This window comes from Bos indicus, chromosome 3 (genome assembly GCF_029378745.1).
Source record: "Bos indicus isolate NIAB-ARS_2022 breed Sahiwal x Tharparkar chromosome 3, NIAB-ARS_B.indTharparkar_mat_pri_1.0, whole genome shotgun sequence".
Taxonomy (NCBI): Eukaryota; Metazoa; Chordata; class Mammalia; order Artiodactyla; family Bovidae; genus Bos; species Bos indicus.
In genome coordinates, this window is record NC_091762.1 from 103,020,933 (window position 1) to 103,039,238 (window position 18,306).

Consider the following 18,306-nt stretch of genomic DNA (forward strand, 5'->3'; position numbering starts at 1 on the left):
GGTTCGATGCACTGAAGTTTCATAATAACCCAATGCGTAGATTCTGTTATGACCACAGAATGCCGAGAAAACCAAGGCACAGGGAGGTGCTATAATTTACCCAAACTATATAGATAATATGTGGCAGAGCCAGGATTCTGACCCAGTTTGGCCCCAGAGCTCAGAGCTCTTCAGTGCTGTACTACACTTTGCTTTTTTCCATTCATTACTTGAAGACCTTAGGGTCTGGTGAGGGGTCTGGGCACACTTTAGTGAGATGGCCACCTTACTGGGATGGAGGAGCGGGACGCAGCAAAGGCACTTAGCCCTGCCTGAGTGACCAGGATGGATTCCTAGGATCTGAACTGAACTGACGCAGCAAACACTGGCCAAATCTACCTAGGATGGACCAGTTCTGGAAATGCTCTGTGCTTCAGCTGGGGAGTCCATCTTCAGAGTGGCGAGTGGGGAGTCCGAGCCCAGAGGACAGGGTGATCCTGAGCCAGTGGGATAAGCCTTCTCTGTTAGGAGGATGTGAACGGCAGACACCCTGGCAGGCCCTCCCTCCAGCGCCTCTTCATCTAAGCAGGTCAGATCTGCCTTCAGAGTTATAGTATATCACTTAATTTCACTATTCCTCATTTAAAAAAAAAATGTTCTTTCTCTTGGATGAAATGCCCAATTATTGCCACTTCTTTGTTCTCTCAGGCTCAGCTTTGTGCCTATTTTTTGATAAAGTCAGCAGGTTTTCTCCTCATTTTTAACCCCTTTAAACAGCCCAAACCTTGGAGATGCACAGCCCACATTTTCTTTCAGATGCTCTGTTTCTTCCCTGCTGACTTTATATCATGACATAATGAATTAAATATGTATTCATTGGATTCTAAGACCTTGGACTCTGCCTGACCCATAAGGGGTTCTTAATAAATATTTGTGGAAGGGATAAGCAAATGAATAACTAATGCAAGATGCCAAGTTGAATAAGATGAATGTTCCTAATGAGGAAATTACAAATCAAGGGGTAAAGTCAGGGGAGACCAGGTAGAAAGGAGTCTTCAGAGAGCCCCAGGGAACCCCTGGGGACACCAGCCTGCTCAGGGGCTCTCTCCACACCTCCTCTTAGTTGAGGTCACTTAGTTTCACGTCCTCTGCCTCATTCAATAAAGTAATAGTTATCAGAATAAAGATCAGAGACTAAAAGTGCCATTTCCACAGTTCTCTTCAGAAACATTTTAAGGTACTTCTTCCCAGGCAATCTCTATTCATTATGTCACTCAATCCTGATGACTTTGTGTTTGAACTGAATTTCGTGTTCATTCATCACCAGCTCTCAGCATGTCTCCTCTGCCACTGTGGTGGCCCCACATGGAGCCCCTGCCAATTCCTCCACCCCGACAACCTTGTGGCCATGACTGGGACCTCTGGCTGCAACCTTTTGATATACGCATTTCTGACCCCACTGCCATCCCTGGACAGCTCTATGGCCTCCTAGACGGGTCTCCAGAACATGGCTCAGTCCTCACTAGAGCATCACTGAGGCCCAGGACTCAGCGCAACCTGATTCCTCTGCTCTGTTCATCCATTCACAAAAATGGGAAGCCTATTAGGTGCTTATTATGCCAGACGCGGGGGTCCAGTGTGGACCAATGTAGAGAAGTGAGGGGGGGGGTCACCAGTGTAAGGAAGCCTCCTTGTGGAGGCAGGGGATAGGGAAGAGTATTTCAGGCCCAGAGCTAAGAGGGAGCAAGCACTGAGCCACCCAATTCTTTACCAGCTGAGCCACGAGGGAAGCCCAAGAATACTGGAGTGGGTAGCACATGCCTTCTCCAGCAGATCCTCCCGACCCAGGAATTGAACTTGGGTCTCCTGCATTGAAGGTGGATTCTTTGCCAACTGAGTTATCAGAGAAGCCCTTGATGATGATAACAACAAGATAATAACTTCAGGGCTGACTAGATTCCTGCACCATATCAGATACTTTGCATACATGACATCATTTGATCTATCTAACCACCTTAAGAGAAAGTTGTAATGAGATTCAGTTTCAGAAGAGGAATCCAAGGCTGTGCATGGAGGGCAGAGCTGGGATTCAGATTTGGTTGTGTCTGCCCACAGGCGCCTCCCAGGCTCTGCTGCTCTCACCACTGATGTACATCACCTCCAGCCACACCTCACACAGGATGATGGCCAAGGAAGCTCACAAAAGTACAAGTGGGGCTGTCTTAGTATAAAAGTACCAGAGGGCTTTCTGGTGTGGCCCATGTTCTGAGGAGTCCAGAGGTCACACTGAGGTCAACTGTATATACCTTGAGTAGTTTTGTGAAATTACAATGTGAATGCAACAGATTTCCTGAGCCTTCTGTTCCAGATCCCTCCTTGGTCAGGATGGTCTATAAAAACTCCTATAATCCTTCAGAGCTTCCACCCTCCCCCACCTCCCACAGCTCCTCTGGCAGGGAAAATCTAACCCTGATCCCCTGAGCACCAGGATTTGGGCTATGTGAAAGAGACACACTCAGGGATGCCAAGGTCTGTTTAGATAGAAAGCCTTCTGAATGAAGAAGCTATGCCAAGCTGTCCAGGACTGCCTTTGGTTGAGGACAACGCCAGAAAGCTCCAGATGGGAATGACATTGAACTCCAGACTCCCAGGAAGAAGGGCATGGAGAGGAAATACCTAGAGCACCCCCTACTGGCCTACCTTGGGTTGACATCTTTAAGAATACAGCAGCGTCTGGTTAGCGTGCAAAAAGTAGGCAACAGATTTATTCCAGAAACTTGGGAGCCCCGCATCCAGTGGTGTCCTTCCTGAGCCCACAAACTGGTGGGGTCACCACTTGCCTAAATGCACAAGTGAACCATTTCTTTGTTTCTCTTTCAGCCTTCCTCTCACATCCAACCTGACATTTCTACGCATCATCTCTACTCTGAAATGTCTTCTGACATCACAACCTTCCCTCCCAAGGCCTGGCATCTCTCTTTAACATGAGAGTCATCTTCTTAAGGGTTTTCCTGCCACCTGCCTTTCCCTACCGGTATTTCCCTTCTGCCCATAGAGGTAACATTTCCAGAACAGATAACACCCCTACCTACTTAATAAAACTTGGGTGGCACCAGCTTATAAGATAAACTGCGTGCTTCTTGGTGTGACACAAAAAGCCCCTTCAACGCGACCCTAAGCTACCTACCATTCCAGCAGGCCCCCATGCTCTAGTATAAAGTTAGGTCAGAGGATTCCAGGGTCCCCAAACACCCCAAAGGTCTCACTCTTCTCTGACTGTTCTCAGGTTGTATCCTTGGCCTGCAAGGTTCTTCCTCCATTGCTCCCTGACTTCCTCTACTCACCATTCAAGGCCTAGCTCAAATGCCACACCCCCTAGCTGAAGCCCGCTTCTCCAGTGCGCTGGCCAGACTACATGCCTGGTGTGGAGCAGTGATTGCTTGTGTCGGGCTCCACTCCCCTAGGTGAGCCCCATGAGAGTAGGCAAGTCTTCACATTCATCTGGGAATCCTCCATGGTCAGCTTGTAGCTTGGCATGTGAGAAGCTCGCAAAACATGTGCCCTGAATGAATAAAGTATGTTTCCTAGATATTTGTTTTCTATTGCAAATCCTATTTTCATATCTGCAAGCATGCATGAGAATAAGTGACAAGTGCTCCTGTCTGAACATACAGATGAAACAGCGACTTCATTCTCCGTGTCTTCTAACAAGTTTCTCTCAGATGCCATATCTGCCCCAGCCTTCCTCGGCCCTTTGAGACTTCAGTGTCAGGGCCTTGGTTCCTGTAGATGCAGTTCCTTACAAACATGTATCAAGGCAGCGGGTGCCCCAGGCCACCAGCTGGGAGATCTGGAATTGGCTGCACCATCCTATCTCCATGCCCCCAGCTCACGGGTACCCCCAGTCCATGCTGTGATGGACTCCTAGGCTCTCCTACTGGATTTTGCCTTGGTTTTTGAGTAAGTCTTTTGCTCAGGAGAAGGGAAGGAAAACTGCCTTTTTAGAACCCCTGTTCTGTACAGGGCCAGTGCCTGATGCTTTACGTTAGTTAGCTCATTCAATCCTCGCAGTCACTGGCTGAGGTTGGCATCTTCTCCTCTTTGTACAGATAGAAAGGTGGTTCCTGGAGAATTTGAAGTCATCTCCCCTCCCCCGAACCTGCCAGCAAGAGTGGCTAGCAGGAGGATAAACGGGCTCTGAACTCAGGCAAGGCTATGCTTCGCCGCCCCAACACCTTGCCTGGCCCTTAAGATCAAAGAAGGAAACAATTTTTATCATCTAGAATAGAGGTTTTCAAAGTTTCTTTTATGTCCTCCAAACAAAATCCTACACAGAGCCCACTGAAATAAGCAAGGCGTCTTCCTGGTTGAGGGGATGGTGGGGCCCCAGAGCCTTGTATCCTGACCCCTCTCTTGCCCCCTGTGGTTGTCTGCAGCACTTCTATGCATCTGCAGGGCTCTGCAGCACACAGGTTTACGATGCCGCTGCAGCAAACACTCTCCAAGGAGCTCCTTGTTGACGGCTTCTTCTGCCTGCTGTCAGAGTCCCCTGCTTGGGTCAACTCTGCTTCTGCTCCCCTGACTCTCACCCTGGCTCAGCAGGAGTGGGCAGGCAGTCCCTGGGGGATGGGGGAGCCAAAGGGGGACCTTCTGCCAGCCCTGAGCAGCCTCCTGCTGATACTCTTACTCTTATCTATCCTGTAGTCTCCGCCCTCTTTCCTTTTCCTTCTTCTCCTGGGATTGATACTTGCTTTGGGGGCCTGGTTGGCACAGAGAGAGGAACACAGCCCCTGGAGGACCCCTTAGGCCTGTGCTCTGGTGGTAAATCACAGATGAGAGTTCAGCAGTGTCTCTAGCTGACAACCTCTCCTGTAGTCACCTGGTCCCCCTGCCCTGCATGCTGCATTGCAGCATCCACGGGGCCTCTCCACGCTAGGGAATACTCAAGACCCCTAGCAATGGCTCCTACCCCTGGCAATGGCTCAATACCCCTAGTGTATCAGCTGCTGTGAAGAGTCCCAGCTGTTGGATCCGCTTCCATCTCTGGGCCTCTGGCTGCTTTCAGGACTCAGGAGCTGGGCCATGAGCAGGGGCATGGTGGCATGAGGCCCACCATGCCTGGGTCTGGCCTAGATGGCACCGTGCTCTTCCCAGCTGTGTTCGGAACTGATTTGTTATAGTCCAACTGCAGTTCATTTCCATTCTGGTATTTAAATTATAGCATTAAGGAAATACAAATGTTAAAAGATATGTGCCTTATAAATGTAATTCTGATGTTTTCTCTTACTATTAATTCACATTAACTGCCTCAGATGATACTGATACCCAGATAGAAATTGGCAGCAGAATCCTGCCTGGCAGTCCTGATAGTGTACTTGAGTGGAAGCGGTAGTAATGGGGTTAGGCTCTCTGAATAGCCAGAGGAAGGGTCCTGGGAGGCCTCATTAAATCAGGGGGAGGACAACCCTTAGGGTTGGTGTAGTTGGCTCCGGACCCAAGAGAAGAGTTGGGACCTGAGGCATCAGAAAAGCCAGAGGAGATGGGAGGCGACAGGCATGCTCCCGGGAGAGGACAAAAGACTTGGCCATGCTCCCGGGAGAGGACTTGGCCAGCAGGGATCATATGATACAGGTAGCAGACTAAAAACAGCAAGGCAAAGTAAGGTGAAACAAGAGTTGGAAACAGAAAAGAGGAGATGGAAGGGAGTGACTTGGAGAGCTAAAGTCATGTGGATGCAGGTCCAGAGGAAACGGGGTCAAGGAGAGGCCTGAGGCAGGGTGCAGGAGTGCTCTGCATGAAGATGAGGGGGTTGAAAAAGGAAACAGGTGCCTGGTGAAGAGAGATGGGGCAGAAACGAATGGGCCTTGGAAGTGCAGGAGTAGGCATGAAAATGCTGAGAAAACCTCCTTGGGCGGGGTTCTGGGCCATGGTCACCGCCAGGATGAGCTCCGGGAGGTTCGAGGAGATGAGTCAAAAAAGGAACTTTGGAGAAAGCTAGTGGCTCCCTCGGATGCTGGGGGAGCCCTGAGGACAGTGGTCTCGGAGGGGCCCTTGGCAGACTTTCTCATCTCTGATGGCTTGGTCTCCAAGGGCGCGTGTGGGTACCTGCATGATGCGGACATAATCTGTGCGGTGCAGCTCACTCTCCTTGACCACCTTCTTCTTGAGAGTGGCCAGGTTCCTCTCCAGGTGTTCCCGCTGACGGGCGTACTCCTGCTGCAGGTCTGAGTTCAGCCCTGCGATCTCCACCTGACAGGGCAGAAGGGGTTAGCCACGAGGGAGGGGAGAGCCCAGAGGACAGGGGAGGGCAGGGGTGGGAGGCAGAGCTCACCATATCTGCCCGCTGCACGTACTTCTCAAAGAGAGCGCGGACCTTCTCCTTCAGCTGCCGCGGTTCCTGGATGTAGGCCACGCAGTTGTGGAGGTCCGTCTTGAACCGTTTGACCAGCGCCTCCAAGTCCCACTCCTGCGAGCAGAGGCATTTACTTCTGGCCCTGCAGGGACTCTCCAGGGACAGGGGCTGCAGCCTCGTGGCTGCTTAAAGGGACAAGAAACAGCTCATCTGGGACTCATCACTGACTGCCAGGGGCCACATGGGGCCCAGAGATCAGGAGGGGCACACGAGCCCGCGGGGAGGCACTGAACTCCCATGCCCCTGGCCTGAATAGTTTCGCATCTTTAAGAGGCTGCACACATGGATTTCTTTATTGGCTCTGGATTTCTTCCAGGACCACAGGCCTTAAAAGACTAAAGGAGGTACCACTGGTCACCTACTCCTTTCAGAGCCAGGATGGCGAGCACTGATTCCCTCATGCGGATCCCAGGCCAGGGCTTCCCTGCCCCCTAGTTAGCTCATCCAGTGCTTCTCCTTCCTAAGGGTTGCTATGAATGAGTGGGTAGGGAAGAGAATGACAAAATTGGGCAGAATGGTTCATCTGTAAATTTGGGCTCTTCCACCATACTGTCTCAGGTACCCATCTTCCCCTACCCATGACCTAGAGAGCCTCTTTTCTCTCTTTGCTCCTACAGCCCATTTAATCATGCTCCATAATTTTCTACCTTGCACAGTTAATTATTATGCACACATCATAAATCACCTGTTAACCTCTTCAGTTTGGAAAGGGCAGGATCTGTGTCAGTTCACGGTGATAGCTCTGCAGCTTCTAGTATTATCAAGTCCAGAGTCAAGGCTTGATGTGGGAGATGGAAAAGTTCCATCTGATTCTACCAACACTATGAGGTGCTCTATGCCGGGGGTGAAAGTGAAGTGAAAGTGAAGTCGCTCAGTTAGGTCCGACTCTTTGCGACCCTATGGACTGTAGCCTACCAGGTTCCACCGTCCATGGGATTTTCCAGGCAAGAATACTGGAGTGGGTTGCCATTTCCTTCTCCAGGAGATCTTCCCAACCCAGGGATTGAACCCAGGTCTCCCTCATTGTAAGCAGACGCTTTACCGTCTGAACCACCAGGGGGTAGGGGTGCAGCCAAGTCCTGGCCTAGGACCAGAAGACTGGGTTTCCAGCACTGGCCTCTATGTGCTAAATAGCTATGAGTTCTGGGTGAAGTTTCTAATCTCATAATCTCTCTGACCTTGCTTTCCTTGTTTATTACAGAGAGACCAGAATAGGTGATCTCTGAGGTCCCTTGAACTCACACTGTTTTGGTAGTCAAGCCTTTAAAAACCTACTACAGAGGACCTCTCTGAGCATGCTCCTTCCCAGGATGCACAAGCCAGTGTTGTAAGCATCCTTATAACCCTGCCTTCCACCTCCTTGATTGCTCTACCCAAAGCTATTTTATAGTCTCAGATGGATTCAGTCACGTAAATTTACATGAGCCTCAAATAGGCCAGGGTTGTGAGCAAGTAAAGAATGCAAGTTAAAATGGGAATGTATCTTAGCGATGGGCTGGCTCTGTCTCTTGGAAGCCAGCTGCCCATTGCAGACAGGTGCCAGCTCTTGCATCCAAGAGCTGCCAGACTCTGAAAATCCTCATACCTTCTGTCTCTCTCTGCGCATCTCCTGATCAGTGGCTCTTAATTTCTGCCACAGTTCTGTGATGTTCAGCTCTAGTTGTGTGTTCTGTTTATGGAAACGCTCCAGTTCAGCTTCCATCTATAGAAAGCAGTGGGGAAAGAGTCAAGAATAAGAAAGTAAGCCACAGAAGACATACAGATGGCCAATGAGCATGGTAAAAGATGTTCAACACCACTAATTGTTCAGTTCAATTCAGTTCAGTTCAGTCGCTCAGTCGTGTCCAACTCTTTGCGACCCCATGAATTGCAGCACGCCAGGCCTCCCTGTCCACCACCAACTCCCGGAGTTCACCCAAACTCTTGTCCATCGAGTCAGTGATGCCATCCAGCCATCTCATCCTCTGTCGTCCCCTTCTCCTCCTGCCCCCAATCCCTCCCAGCATCAGAGTCTTTTCCAATGAGCCAACTCTTCGCATGAAGTGGCCAAAGTATTGGAGTTTCAGCTTTAGCATCATTCCTTCCAAAGAACACCCAGGACTGATCACTAATTGTTAGGGAAATGCAAATCAAAACCACAATGAGATATCACCTCATGCCTGTTAGAATGCTTATTATCAAAAAGGCAAGAAACTATAAGGATTAACAAAGATGTGGAGAAAAGGAACTTCTTGCGCAGTATTCATTGGAATGTAAATTGGTACAGCCGCTATGCAACACGGTATGGAGATCCCTCAAAAAATTAAGAATAGAAGTATTAAAAGAGGGCCCAGCTATCCTACTTCTGGGTACTCATCCAAAAAATACCAAAACAGTAATTAGAAAAGATATGCATCCCTATGTTTACTGTAGCATTATTTATAATAGCCAAGATATGGAAGCAATTTAAGTGTTCATCAACAGATGAATGGATAAAGAAGATATATATATTATATATATATATATATACACACATATACACACACACACACACACATATATACACAGACACACACACAATGGAATACTATTCAGCCATAAAAAGAATGAAAATTTGCCATTTGCAATAACATGGATTGACCTTTAGGGTATTATGCTAAGTGAAACAAGTCTGACAGAGGAAGACAAATACTGTATGATTTCACTCGTCTTTGGAATATAAAAGACATGGACGCAACTTAAATGTCTATTGACAGATGAATGGATAAGGAAGATGTGGTGCATATGTAAAATGGAATATTAGCCATAAAAAAGAATGAAGTAATGTCATTTGTAGCAACATGGATGGACACAGAGATTATCATGTTACGTGAAGCAAGTCAAACACAAATACCGTATGATATTGCTTATATGTGGGATCTAAAAAGAATGATACAAATGAACTTACTTATAAAACAGAAATAGACTCACAGACATAAAAAACTTACGGTTACCAGAGGGGATATTAAGGGTTGGGGGGGGGGATAAATTAGGAGTTTGGGCTTAACACATAAACACCACTATGTATAAAATAGGTAAACAAGTATGTATTGTGTAGCACGAGCAATTATACTCAGTATCTTATACTGTGCTGTGCTCAGTCGTGTCCAATTCTTTATGATGCTATGGACTGTAGCCCACCAGGCTTCACTGTCCATGGGATTTTCCAGGCAAGAATACTGGAGTGGGTAGCCTATCCCTTCTCCAGAGGATCTTCCCAACCCAGGGACTGAACCCAGGTCTTCCACATGGCAGGCAGATTCTTTACCATCTGAGCCACCAGGGAAGCCCAAGAATACTGGAGTGGGTAGCCTATCCCTTCTCCAGAGGATTTTCCTGACCCAGGAATTGAACCAGGGTTTCCTGCATTGCAGGTAGATTCTTTACCAGCTGAGCTACCAGGGAAACCCATGCATGTGTGTGTGTGTACACACACACACACACACACACAATCACAATCACTGAATGACTTAAAGTATACACTTGAAACTAATAGAACATTGTAAATGAACTATTCTTCAACTGAAAAAAAGCAAAAAACAAAGTAAATGGACAAACCAAGCACAGGATACAGAAAGCAGAGGAGTGGTTACCAGAGGGGGAAGGACAGGGGAGGGCAACATGAATAAAGGGGAGCAGCTGTGTGCTGATGGGTGGAAACCAAGTCTACATGCTGTAGTGCACGCAGAGGTAGAGATACAGTGTGGTAACATGAAACTTACATGACGTTACAAACCAACGGTGCCTCCACGAAGAAAGTAAGGGAATGAAAACTATATTTGAGAACTGAAGTCTTTCAGTGGGAGTACTTCCCCCACTACCAGGGCACCTCCCTTCTAGGTCCCTCTTTGGAACGAACCTTTCCTTTTATTCCTGGCCATCCTCGAAGCCCCCGACCCCCTTGGCTGATACGGTAGCCCAGATCATGTGTTTCTATAGCCAGGCTATGAATTTTTTTTTTTTTTTTTTTTAGATTCGAGTTTTATTTACAAGTAAATGAAGACTGTCCCCTGTAGCCGCTCATTTGGGGTGAAAAGAGCAATGTAAAGAAGTAGCTGTTGGCTCCACAGTGATGAGTGAGAAGAGTCCATGCCACTATTTCTTTAAATGATGATTTTGTAATTAAAATGAAAAAAAAACAAAAACAAAAACAGAACACATGATTTCTTCATGTTGCATCTGTGAAAGAATTAAAAATAAAAATGACTTTTCAAAACTCTATAGAGTTTCTCATCACATGTGTGAGGTGACCAGGCTGTCACTTCGTTTAGTGACAGCCCTGCTCCCCAAGAGCGACAGTCTCTGCGCAGAAGACTTAATACTCCTCGAGAGTTTCTGCCCGAGGGATGGACAGGCCTCGATCCTTCAGGGCCTGGACTTTCAGCTTCTCGGCTTCCAGCTTGGTCTGCTGTTCCACCCTCTGTTCTTCTAAGATTTCTTCAATAGACACTTGCTGGAGAGGTGTGTCACTCTCCTTTTCTAAGTCTATTTCTCCTAGCAGGACCACATTTTCTCCTCTGACCACAAAAATCCCTCGAGGAATATCACCGTATTTTTTGCCCACATGAATACGCTCCACAGTCTGATGTAGCACTAAGTGAGCAAATTGATCAATGCTTCTCAAAAAGCCTGTAAGTGTCCTTCCATCTCGAAGCAGGACCAAGTGCTTTTTCACTGTCGATGTCCTCGATGAGGCTGGCAGTGCCAGGCATATAGTTCATTTTGAGTCGAGATGGAGCTGCAGTGTATAGCGGCGGTGGGCCAGCGCGTCCCACACCTCCTTCCTCCCACCGCGGTCGCCGCCTCTGCGGGACCGGGACAGGAACCCGGACCCGGACCAACGCCGCCCCCTCGGCTTTCAGCAGCCGGGGCCTCTGGGCTATGAATTTTTTTCCCCTTAGTTTCTCTGTTCCTTCAACCTTCTTTTCTTGAGTTCCTTATAAATTGATGACTCCTGACTACTGGAACCTGGAGCCTGAGGCAAGGTTCTGCAGACAAGCCCCTTCCTTGTCTACTCTGTGAAGTCGCGTGAGTGAATCTTGACTCTTTGCGGCCACAAGTCAGCAGGGCCGACTGTAAGGCAGAAAGTTTTGACGGGACCAGCAGGCAGGCATCCCCAGTCTAAAGCATCAAACAGGAAAGAGGAGGCTGAGAAGGCACCTTTCCCTCATCCTTCTGTTGAAAAGTTCTTGAAAAGTACAACTCAAGAGTGTCTTATTTTCAAAAGAAAAAGAAGCTATCCGCATGCTTCTGAAAGACTATTCACTGTTGCGTTGCTATTAACCAAAGACCTGTGAGTGACGATCAGACCTTCTAATTAGGAGGAGACCAGCTGTAGGTGAGCGCTTCACGGATTTAATTCCTGCCAAAAGCAATGGAGTGCAGTCTGATTGACAGGCCAAATCTGATGGACACCAGCATTCCTGTCAGAGAAGGAAATGGCAACCCACTCCAGTATTCTTGCCTGGAGAATCCTGTGGACAGAGGAGCCTGGAGGGCTGCTGTCCATAGCGTCGCACAGAGTCGGACACGACTGAAGTTACTTAGCAGCAGCAGCAGCATTCCTGTTATTAGAGAGGTTTGCTGACTATTATTTTTGGAGGGGGGAGGTTGGGGTTTTTTCATGACTGAATGGAGTAGCCCCTTTCCTCTAACCCAGGCCCTTTGGTCAGATTTCAAGGCTCCCCAGTCATGTTCTAGAGTACCAGCAAGCCCTAAGGAACCACATCCTGGACAGGGAGGGGCAACGTTTAGAAGAATGTCAGCCTAATTACTGGAAGCATTTTGTATGGACAGAGGAGCCCTTTGACCCAATGCCTGGCATAAAGGTGGTACTCGGTAAATATTCATGTGAATGAATGAATGCATCGCAGATGTAGAAGGGCAAAGGGGAGCGAAAGAGGGGGAAGGGAGGGGGGCCTGAAACAACCTGCCTCTGGAAGAAGAATGATAAGATAAACATTCAATGTTTGCAGAGCTCTGTGGAGCTGCCTCATGGAGGACACAGAGCAAGTGTGGTTATTTGCACAGCTAACCAAAGAATGTATCTGTTAGAAAGGACTGGCTGGCTGTCAAGGGCATAGGGGATACGGACCTGATTGAGAGGCAGTTTCTGTCTTCAAGAAGCCCTGGGTCTAGGGGGATTAGTGGGAAGTCAATGAGAAGTTCAGGTGGAGCAGGATAAACATCGTCTGCAGTCAGGATAGAAAGAGCCCTGTGTGTGCACAGTGGAGAGTGGGGGTGGCCCCCAGGGAAGGGATGCTCAGTCGGGCTTTCTAGGAGGAATAGGGTTTAGAGGGCAAGTTGGGAAGGAGAATGTCAGGCAAGGAGAACAGCCGTGCACAGAAAGGACCTAAAGCATGGGAGTCTGGTCCATCTCTGCAGGCTGCGAGTGGTTCAGACACCCTTGGACCTTGGAGGGGTGCATGTGAGGAAAGGGGAGAGGGGGCTGGACAGGTCAGCTGAGCTGGGTCATCCAGGGCTCTAGGGCTCAGGCTCGAATGGCGAGAAGCTCAGACTCTATCCTGGCCGGAAGTTTAAACTGGTCAGAAGCATGGCCTCTATCCTGAGAGTTCAGGGAGCTGCTGACAGGTCTCACCCAAGGTGTGGCATGGCCTGATGTGTACCTTAGAAGGTTTGATGGCGAGAGCTAGACTGGAACCAGGCAGCCAGTCAGGAGGCTGCCACTGTGGCCCAGGTGGGAGGCTGCTGCCCCAGACCAAGGAGATGGCCGCTGCGGGAGTGAAAGGGGACGCTTCCCTGGTGGGCCAGTGGTTAAGAGTCTGCCCTGCCATGCAAGGGACACGAGTTCAATCCCTAGTCAAGGAACTAAGATCCCACATGCCTCAGGGCAACTAAGCCCATATGCCCCGACTACTGAGCCTACACCCTGCACCTGAGACCCGACATAGCTAAATAAATAATACTTTTTAAAAAGAGAGAGAGAAAGGGGCTTCTCCAAGGTCTATCTGAGTGCCTGTAGCTGGCTGTGCCTCTTTCTCTACAATCTTAAAGTCAGCAATGGCAGATTAGGTTAGAAAGGAAGTGATATGAGCAAAGCCTCAAACCACGCTGAGAAAAAAAATACAGCGCATGGAAAAATTGTGAAATATGTTAAATTTGAGTCACTGGCTGGACAGCCAGAAGACTAGCTGGTATAGCGGAGCAAGCATCCTGTTCCTGGTGGGGAAATTCCATCTCCTTGTCATGTGTTACTCATCCAGTTCAGAGATTCTCAATGGGGTGGGGCGCTGGGGAGAGGCAGCTTGCCTCCTCAGGGGACATGTGGCAAAACATCTAGAGACATTTTTGGTGTCACATCTTGGGGGGGGTGGCGTGCGGGCTGCTACTGGTATCTAGCTGCTAAATATCCTACAAGGCACAGGATAGCCCCCTTCCCCCCCAACAAAGACTTATCCACCCCAGAGTGTAATTAGTGCCGAGGAGAAAAAACCCTGCACTAGATGAAGAAACAAATATATGAAGGAAAATAAGGTTCTGGAAACTCCTGCCCTAGGAAGGAGATAGTCATGACTCATCAAAGAGAAGCTGGAAAAGCATTTGGGGTGGAGGAGGGGTAGTATTCTCCTTCCATGCACAGGTCTCAGCTCTACAAAGGCACCAAGGACTTGCAGCTTCCTTCTTGCAGGGAAAGGAACTTCCAGGCAGGGCTGCAGCAGGTGGGCCAGAGGTATCTGACCCCTGGATGGAAGCCCCTGGGTCATGGGGCCCTGGGGAAGGAACTGGGCCCAGATATCAGCCGTGGCAGAGACTGGCACCTGTGGTGGGGCTGAAGGGGTCCTGTTTGACTCATTCCCAAAGTAAGGGGGGCATATTCCCTGCTGAGGATCAAAGTCACGGTTGGTCCAGGTACTGAAGGGAAAGTGAATAATCTTTCAGGTGTGTGGCAGTGCAAGACAACTGACCCAACCTGAAATGCACTTAACAAATGTCAGATGAAGTGGGGGGAGAAGGGAGGCAGTGATGGTCTGGGGCCTGCGGCACATCGACCTTCCAGGCAGGTGGGGCCCCTGCTCTGTCTTATCTGCTCAGGCTGCCATTCTTGGGGCCTGAGGTCATTCAAGAATGGCAGGAGGGCACTAGGAAGCCGCTCTGTGGCCAGCTGGGAACACTCTTCCTTATCCCGGAGGCCAGGGAGAAAGTCACCGTCACAAGGACAAGTCCTCTCTGGATGCACCAGCCCTGGACCTGTCACACCATCTGGCCTCTTTTCTGGGCCTCCTGGAGAAGAGGCTTTGCTTTGCTCCACCACAGCTATTGTGGAGCCAGTCCTAATGGGGCTGTCGGTACATCCTATACCTTTTACGTTTAGCTTTGCTCAGCACAGTTAGAGAAGACGGAGGGGGAGCAGGAGGCTGTTTTGGATAGGATGGTCAGGGAAGGCCTCCTTGAGGAGGTGACACAGGAGCCGAGATGTGAACAACTCAAAGCGGCCAGTTAGGTGATGGTCATCCTGAGAGCCTTCCGGGCAGGGGGAACAGATCTGCAAAGGTTCTGGATGGGGAAAGCGTGGCTCGTCCATGGAACCGCCAGAAAGCCTGCAGGCTGGAGCTGGAGAAGGAGCCTGGAGATACAGCTGGAGGGGCAGGTAGAGAGGGGATCACGTGGGGCCTCAGGGGCCTCGGCAGAGTCTGAATTTTATTCTAGGTGGGATGGGATACCACTGGGAGTTTGCTGTGGTGTCGTTGCAGGGACCAGACTGGAGGCTGGGGTCAAGTCCGGAAGAGAGGAGGGAGGTGTGGACTGGAGTGGTGGGTGGCAGCAGAGGGCAAGGAGGGTTGGATCTGAAATATCATTTGGAGATCAATCAGACAGGCATCAGTGATTTGGATATGGGGGTTAACAAGGGAAGACCTTAGAAAGTGCCCAGAGTTCTACCTTAAGCACCTTGGTGTGGGTCTTGGTGCCACTGACTGAGAAATGGGGGAACTGGACTAGGGGGATGTTGCTGCTGCTGCTGCTGCTGCTGCTAAGTCGCTTCAGTCGTGTCCGACTCTGTGCGACCCCATAGACGGCAGCCCACCAGGCTCCCCCGCCCCTGGGATTCTCCAGGCAAGAACACTGGAGTGGGTTGCCATTTCCTTCTCCAGTGCATGAAAGTGGGAAATCAAAGTGAAGTCGTTCATTTGTGTCCGACTCTTCGCGACCCCATGGACTGCAGCCCACCAGGCTCCTCCATCCATGGGATTTTCCAGGCAAAAGTACTGGAGTGGGGTGCCATCACCTTCTCCTAGGGGGATGTTAGGAGTTCAGTTTCAGATCAGCCATGGACCCCAGGCAGCTGTTCTCTGCCCAGCATGGGCAGGCTTCCGGGTAAACACTGCCATAAGGAAAGGCAGAGGGGCTGAAGGGGAACACTTGTACCGCACTGGACTCTCAGAAGCCCTCTCTTTTCTCTGCCTTCATCCTGTTTGTTTCCCAGAACACACACTTCATTTTGCCATTCTCTTGCTCAAGAGCCTCTGAGGATTTCCTGCTCCTTATCAGATGAAGTCCAAACACCGCCGCCTCCCGTAGGGCCCCCACCAACATGTTTAGTCCAAGAAAAAAATGTTGAATCCAGAGGGATGTACTTTCTGGTGGACAAGCTGGTTGCTGAGTTGACATCGCCCCCTGGTGGCTGAAGCCTAAAAGGCTGCGGTTTCCCTTTGAGGGCTCAGAACATGGGCACAGAAGGGAGTCGGGGGAGGAGCAGGGTTAAATCCCACCCAAGGGCCCAGGGAAGCCAAATCTCAAAGCATTTTGCTTCTGCACCACTGGACCCCTCCTCAGGCCTTCCCTTTGACTTCCTGTGCGGAGTGGAGGCTGGTGTGGACCTTGGGAGCAGAGAGAGGCTGTGAGGAGAGCTTGCTTTCACCTTCGCAACACCAACCCCAGCCAGGAATGGTCGGGACAAAGGCCAGGGTGTCCAGATGGCCTCTCACCTCTTGAATCTGTTCCTTCATCACCTTGATCTCATTCTCTCGAGGTTCTATTTGCTTCTTCAGCTCCTTTATCTTGTAGTCGAGCACAAACTTGAATTTCTCTAGTTCCTGATTTTTCTTTTTCAGATCATAGATTCGCTTCTCCTGTGGGTGAGAGCAGGGAAGCGTGAAACAGCTATCCGGAGGCCCTGGTATGGAATCCCTTTAGGCACAGAACACAAATCCTGTGACCTCCTGAGGGGACACAAACAGGGGCTCCCCCACCAGGGGCACCACTGACTCCCCAGCTTCTGTGCCAGACTTCAGTCATTTACTCACTCATCCGGACAGGTTGTGGTCGATTGCGTGGAAGAAAGCTCACCTGGACAGCACCTCTCATCCTAAGCGTTCTTTTACAATATGACCTTATGCTTCTCCATCAGGAGGCAGGGTCTAATCCCTTCCCTTTGCATCTGGCTGGATTTATGGTCTCCTTGTAACCCAAAGAACGCAGCTCAAGTGATGCCGAGTGGCTTCCCAGGCTATCTCGGAAAAGACCGAGCGGCTTCCACCTGGTTCTCTTGGAACACGTGCTCTGGGGGAGGACACCTGTTATGTCAAAAGTCCCACCACTCTGAGACCTGTAGGCTGGACAGCTGCTCTGTCAACAGTCCCAGCTAAGCCCAGCATTCCAGTCATGCTGGCCAAGGGGCTGGATAGGGGGCTAAAGAAGCCACACTGGCTGTTGGTCTTCAAGCCCACCGCTGCTGGAGTCACCCAACTGAGGGCCCACTAGGACCCAGACATCAAGGACAAGGACAAGCCATCCCATTGTACCCTGTGCGGATTCTAGACCTACACAACCTGCAAGCATAATAAAACGGTTGTTTTTCACCACTAAGTCTTGGGGCGATGTGTTGCAAGGCAATGACAACTGGAGTGTAGATCTATCTGTTATTGCTAAACAGAGATCTTTTGCCAAGGTTACAAATTCCAAATAGAAATATGCACAGTCCCTACCCTTAAGAGAAAACATACTAGCTGGGAGAGCAGATGTGCCAACAAGTGTAAAGCTACACTGTGACAGGTGTCATAGAAGAGGTTGGCACACAGAAGGCATGGTGTGTACTGAGGGTGCTGGGAAGAACTCACATGAGTTAGGGTGGTGGTAGATGGAGGCAGTGAGAAATAGGGCTGGAGGGGAAGCGGGGAGGAAGGCAAGGGTCTAAATAGTTGAGAATTTATCCAGGAGGCCAGGAGCTGGTTAGCTATAGCCCTCAGGTCAAATCTGACCTTCTGCCTATTTTCATAAAGTTTTATTGGAACATAGCCAAGCCCATTCATTGATGTCTTGTCTATGACTGATTTTATGCTACTGGAGCGGAACTGAGCAACTGTGGCAGAGAGACCACACTGCCAGCAAAGACAAAAATACTTACTACCTTGCCCTTCACAGAAAAAAAGGTTGCTGACCCTTGCCACATGCAGTTGAGAGTTGTGAAAGAATTTAAAGTGGGAGACTGAAATGATTACAGAGTGTGGAGGCAGGGAGCCTGGATGGGAAGTGGGATGGAAGGCTGTTAGACCCGTTAGGCTGGTGCAATTTTCTAGAGGTCTTAACCTCTTTCTTGTCAAACCCCCCTTTAAGTAGTGGGGGGGGGGGACAAAAAATCAGTAGATTGGGGTTAATATATATACACCACTCTATGTAAAAATAGCTAACTAGTAAGGACCTACTTATGGCACAGGGAATTTTACTCAATACTCTGTAATGACCTATATGTGAAAAGGATCTAAAAAAGAGTGGATACATGCATATGGATAACTGATTCACTTTGCTGCACACATGAAACTAACACAACATTGTAAATCAACTATACACCAATAAAAATTAATTAAAAAAACACTTTAAGAATCTGCAGAGAGCTTTGGCTCCTACCTAAAAAAATGCCCAGATATAAATGCAAATGCTCA

The 18,306-nt window shown here is 49.3% G+C and overlaps 1 protein-coding gene and 1 pseudogene across 4 annotated transcripts in view; both read right to left on the bottom strand.

The window, feature by feature from the left end:
* CFAP57 (cilia and flagella associated protein 57) overlaps nt 1-18,306 on the bottom strand; it is a 69,027-nt gene that overhangs the window by 5,831 nt on the left and 44,890 nt on the right. For all 4 annotated transcript variants that reach the window (XM_070786712.1, XM_019957680.2, XM_019957681.2 and 1 more), the window contains 4 exons: nt 16,354-16,497; nt 7,977-8,093; nt 6,311-6,445; nt 6,085-6,228 (listed from right to left, as the gene is read on the bottom strand). In XM_070786712.1, the coding sequence (XP_070642813.1) occupies nt 6,085-6,228; nt 6,311-6,445; nt 7,977-8,093; nt 16,354-16,497 (540 nt within the window). The remainder of the gene's footprint in view (nt 1-6,084; nt 6,229-6,310; nt 6,446-7,976; nt 8,094-16,353; nt 16,498-18,306) is intronic.
* Nucleotides 10,351-11,270, bottom strand: LOC109556416 (U6 snRNA-associated Sm-like protein LSm1 pseudogene; annotated as a pseudogene).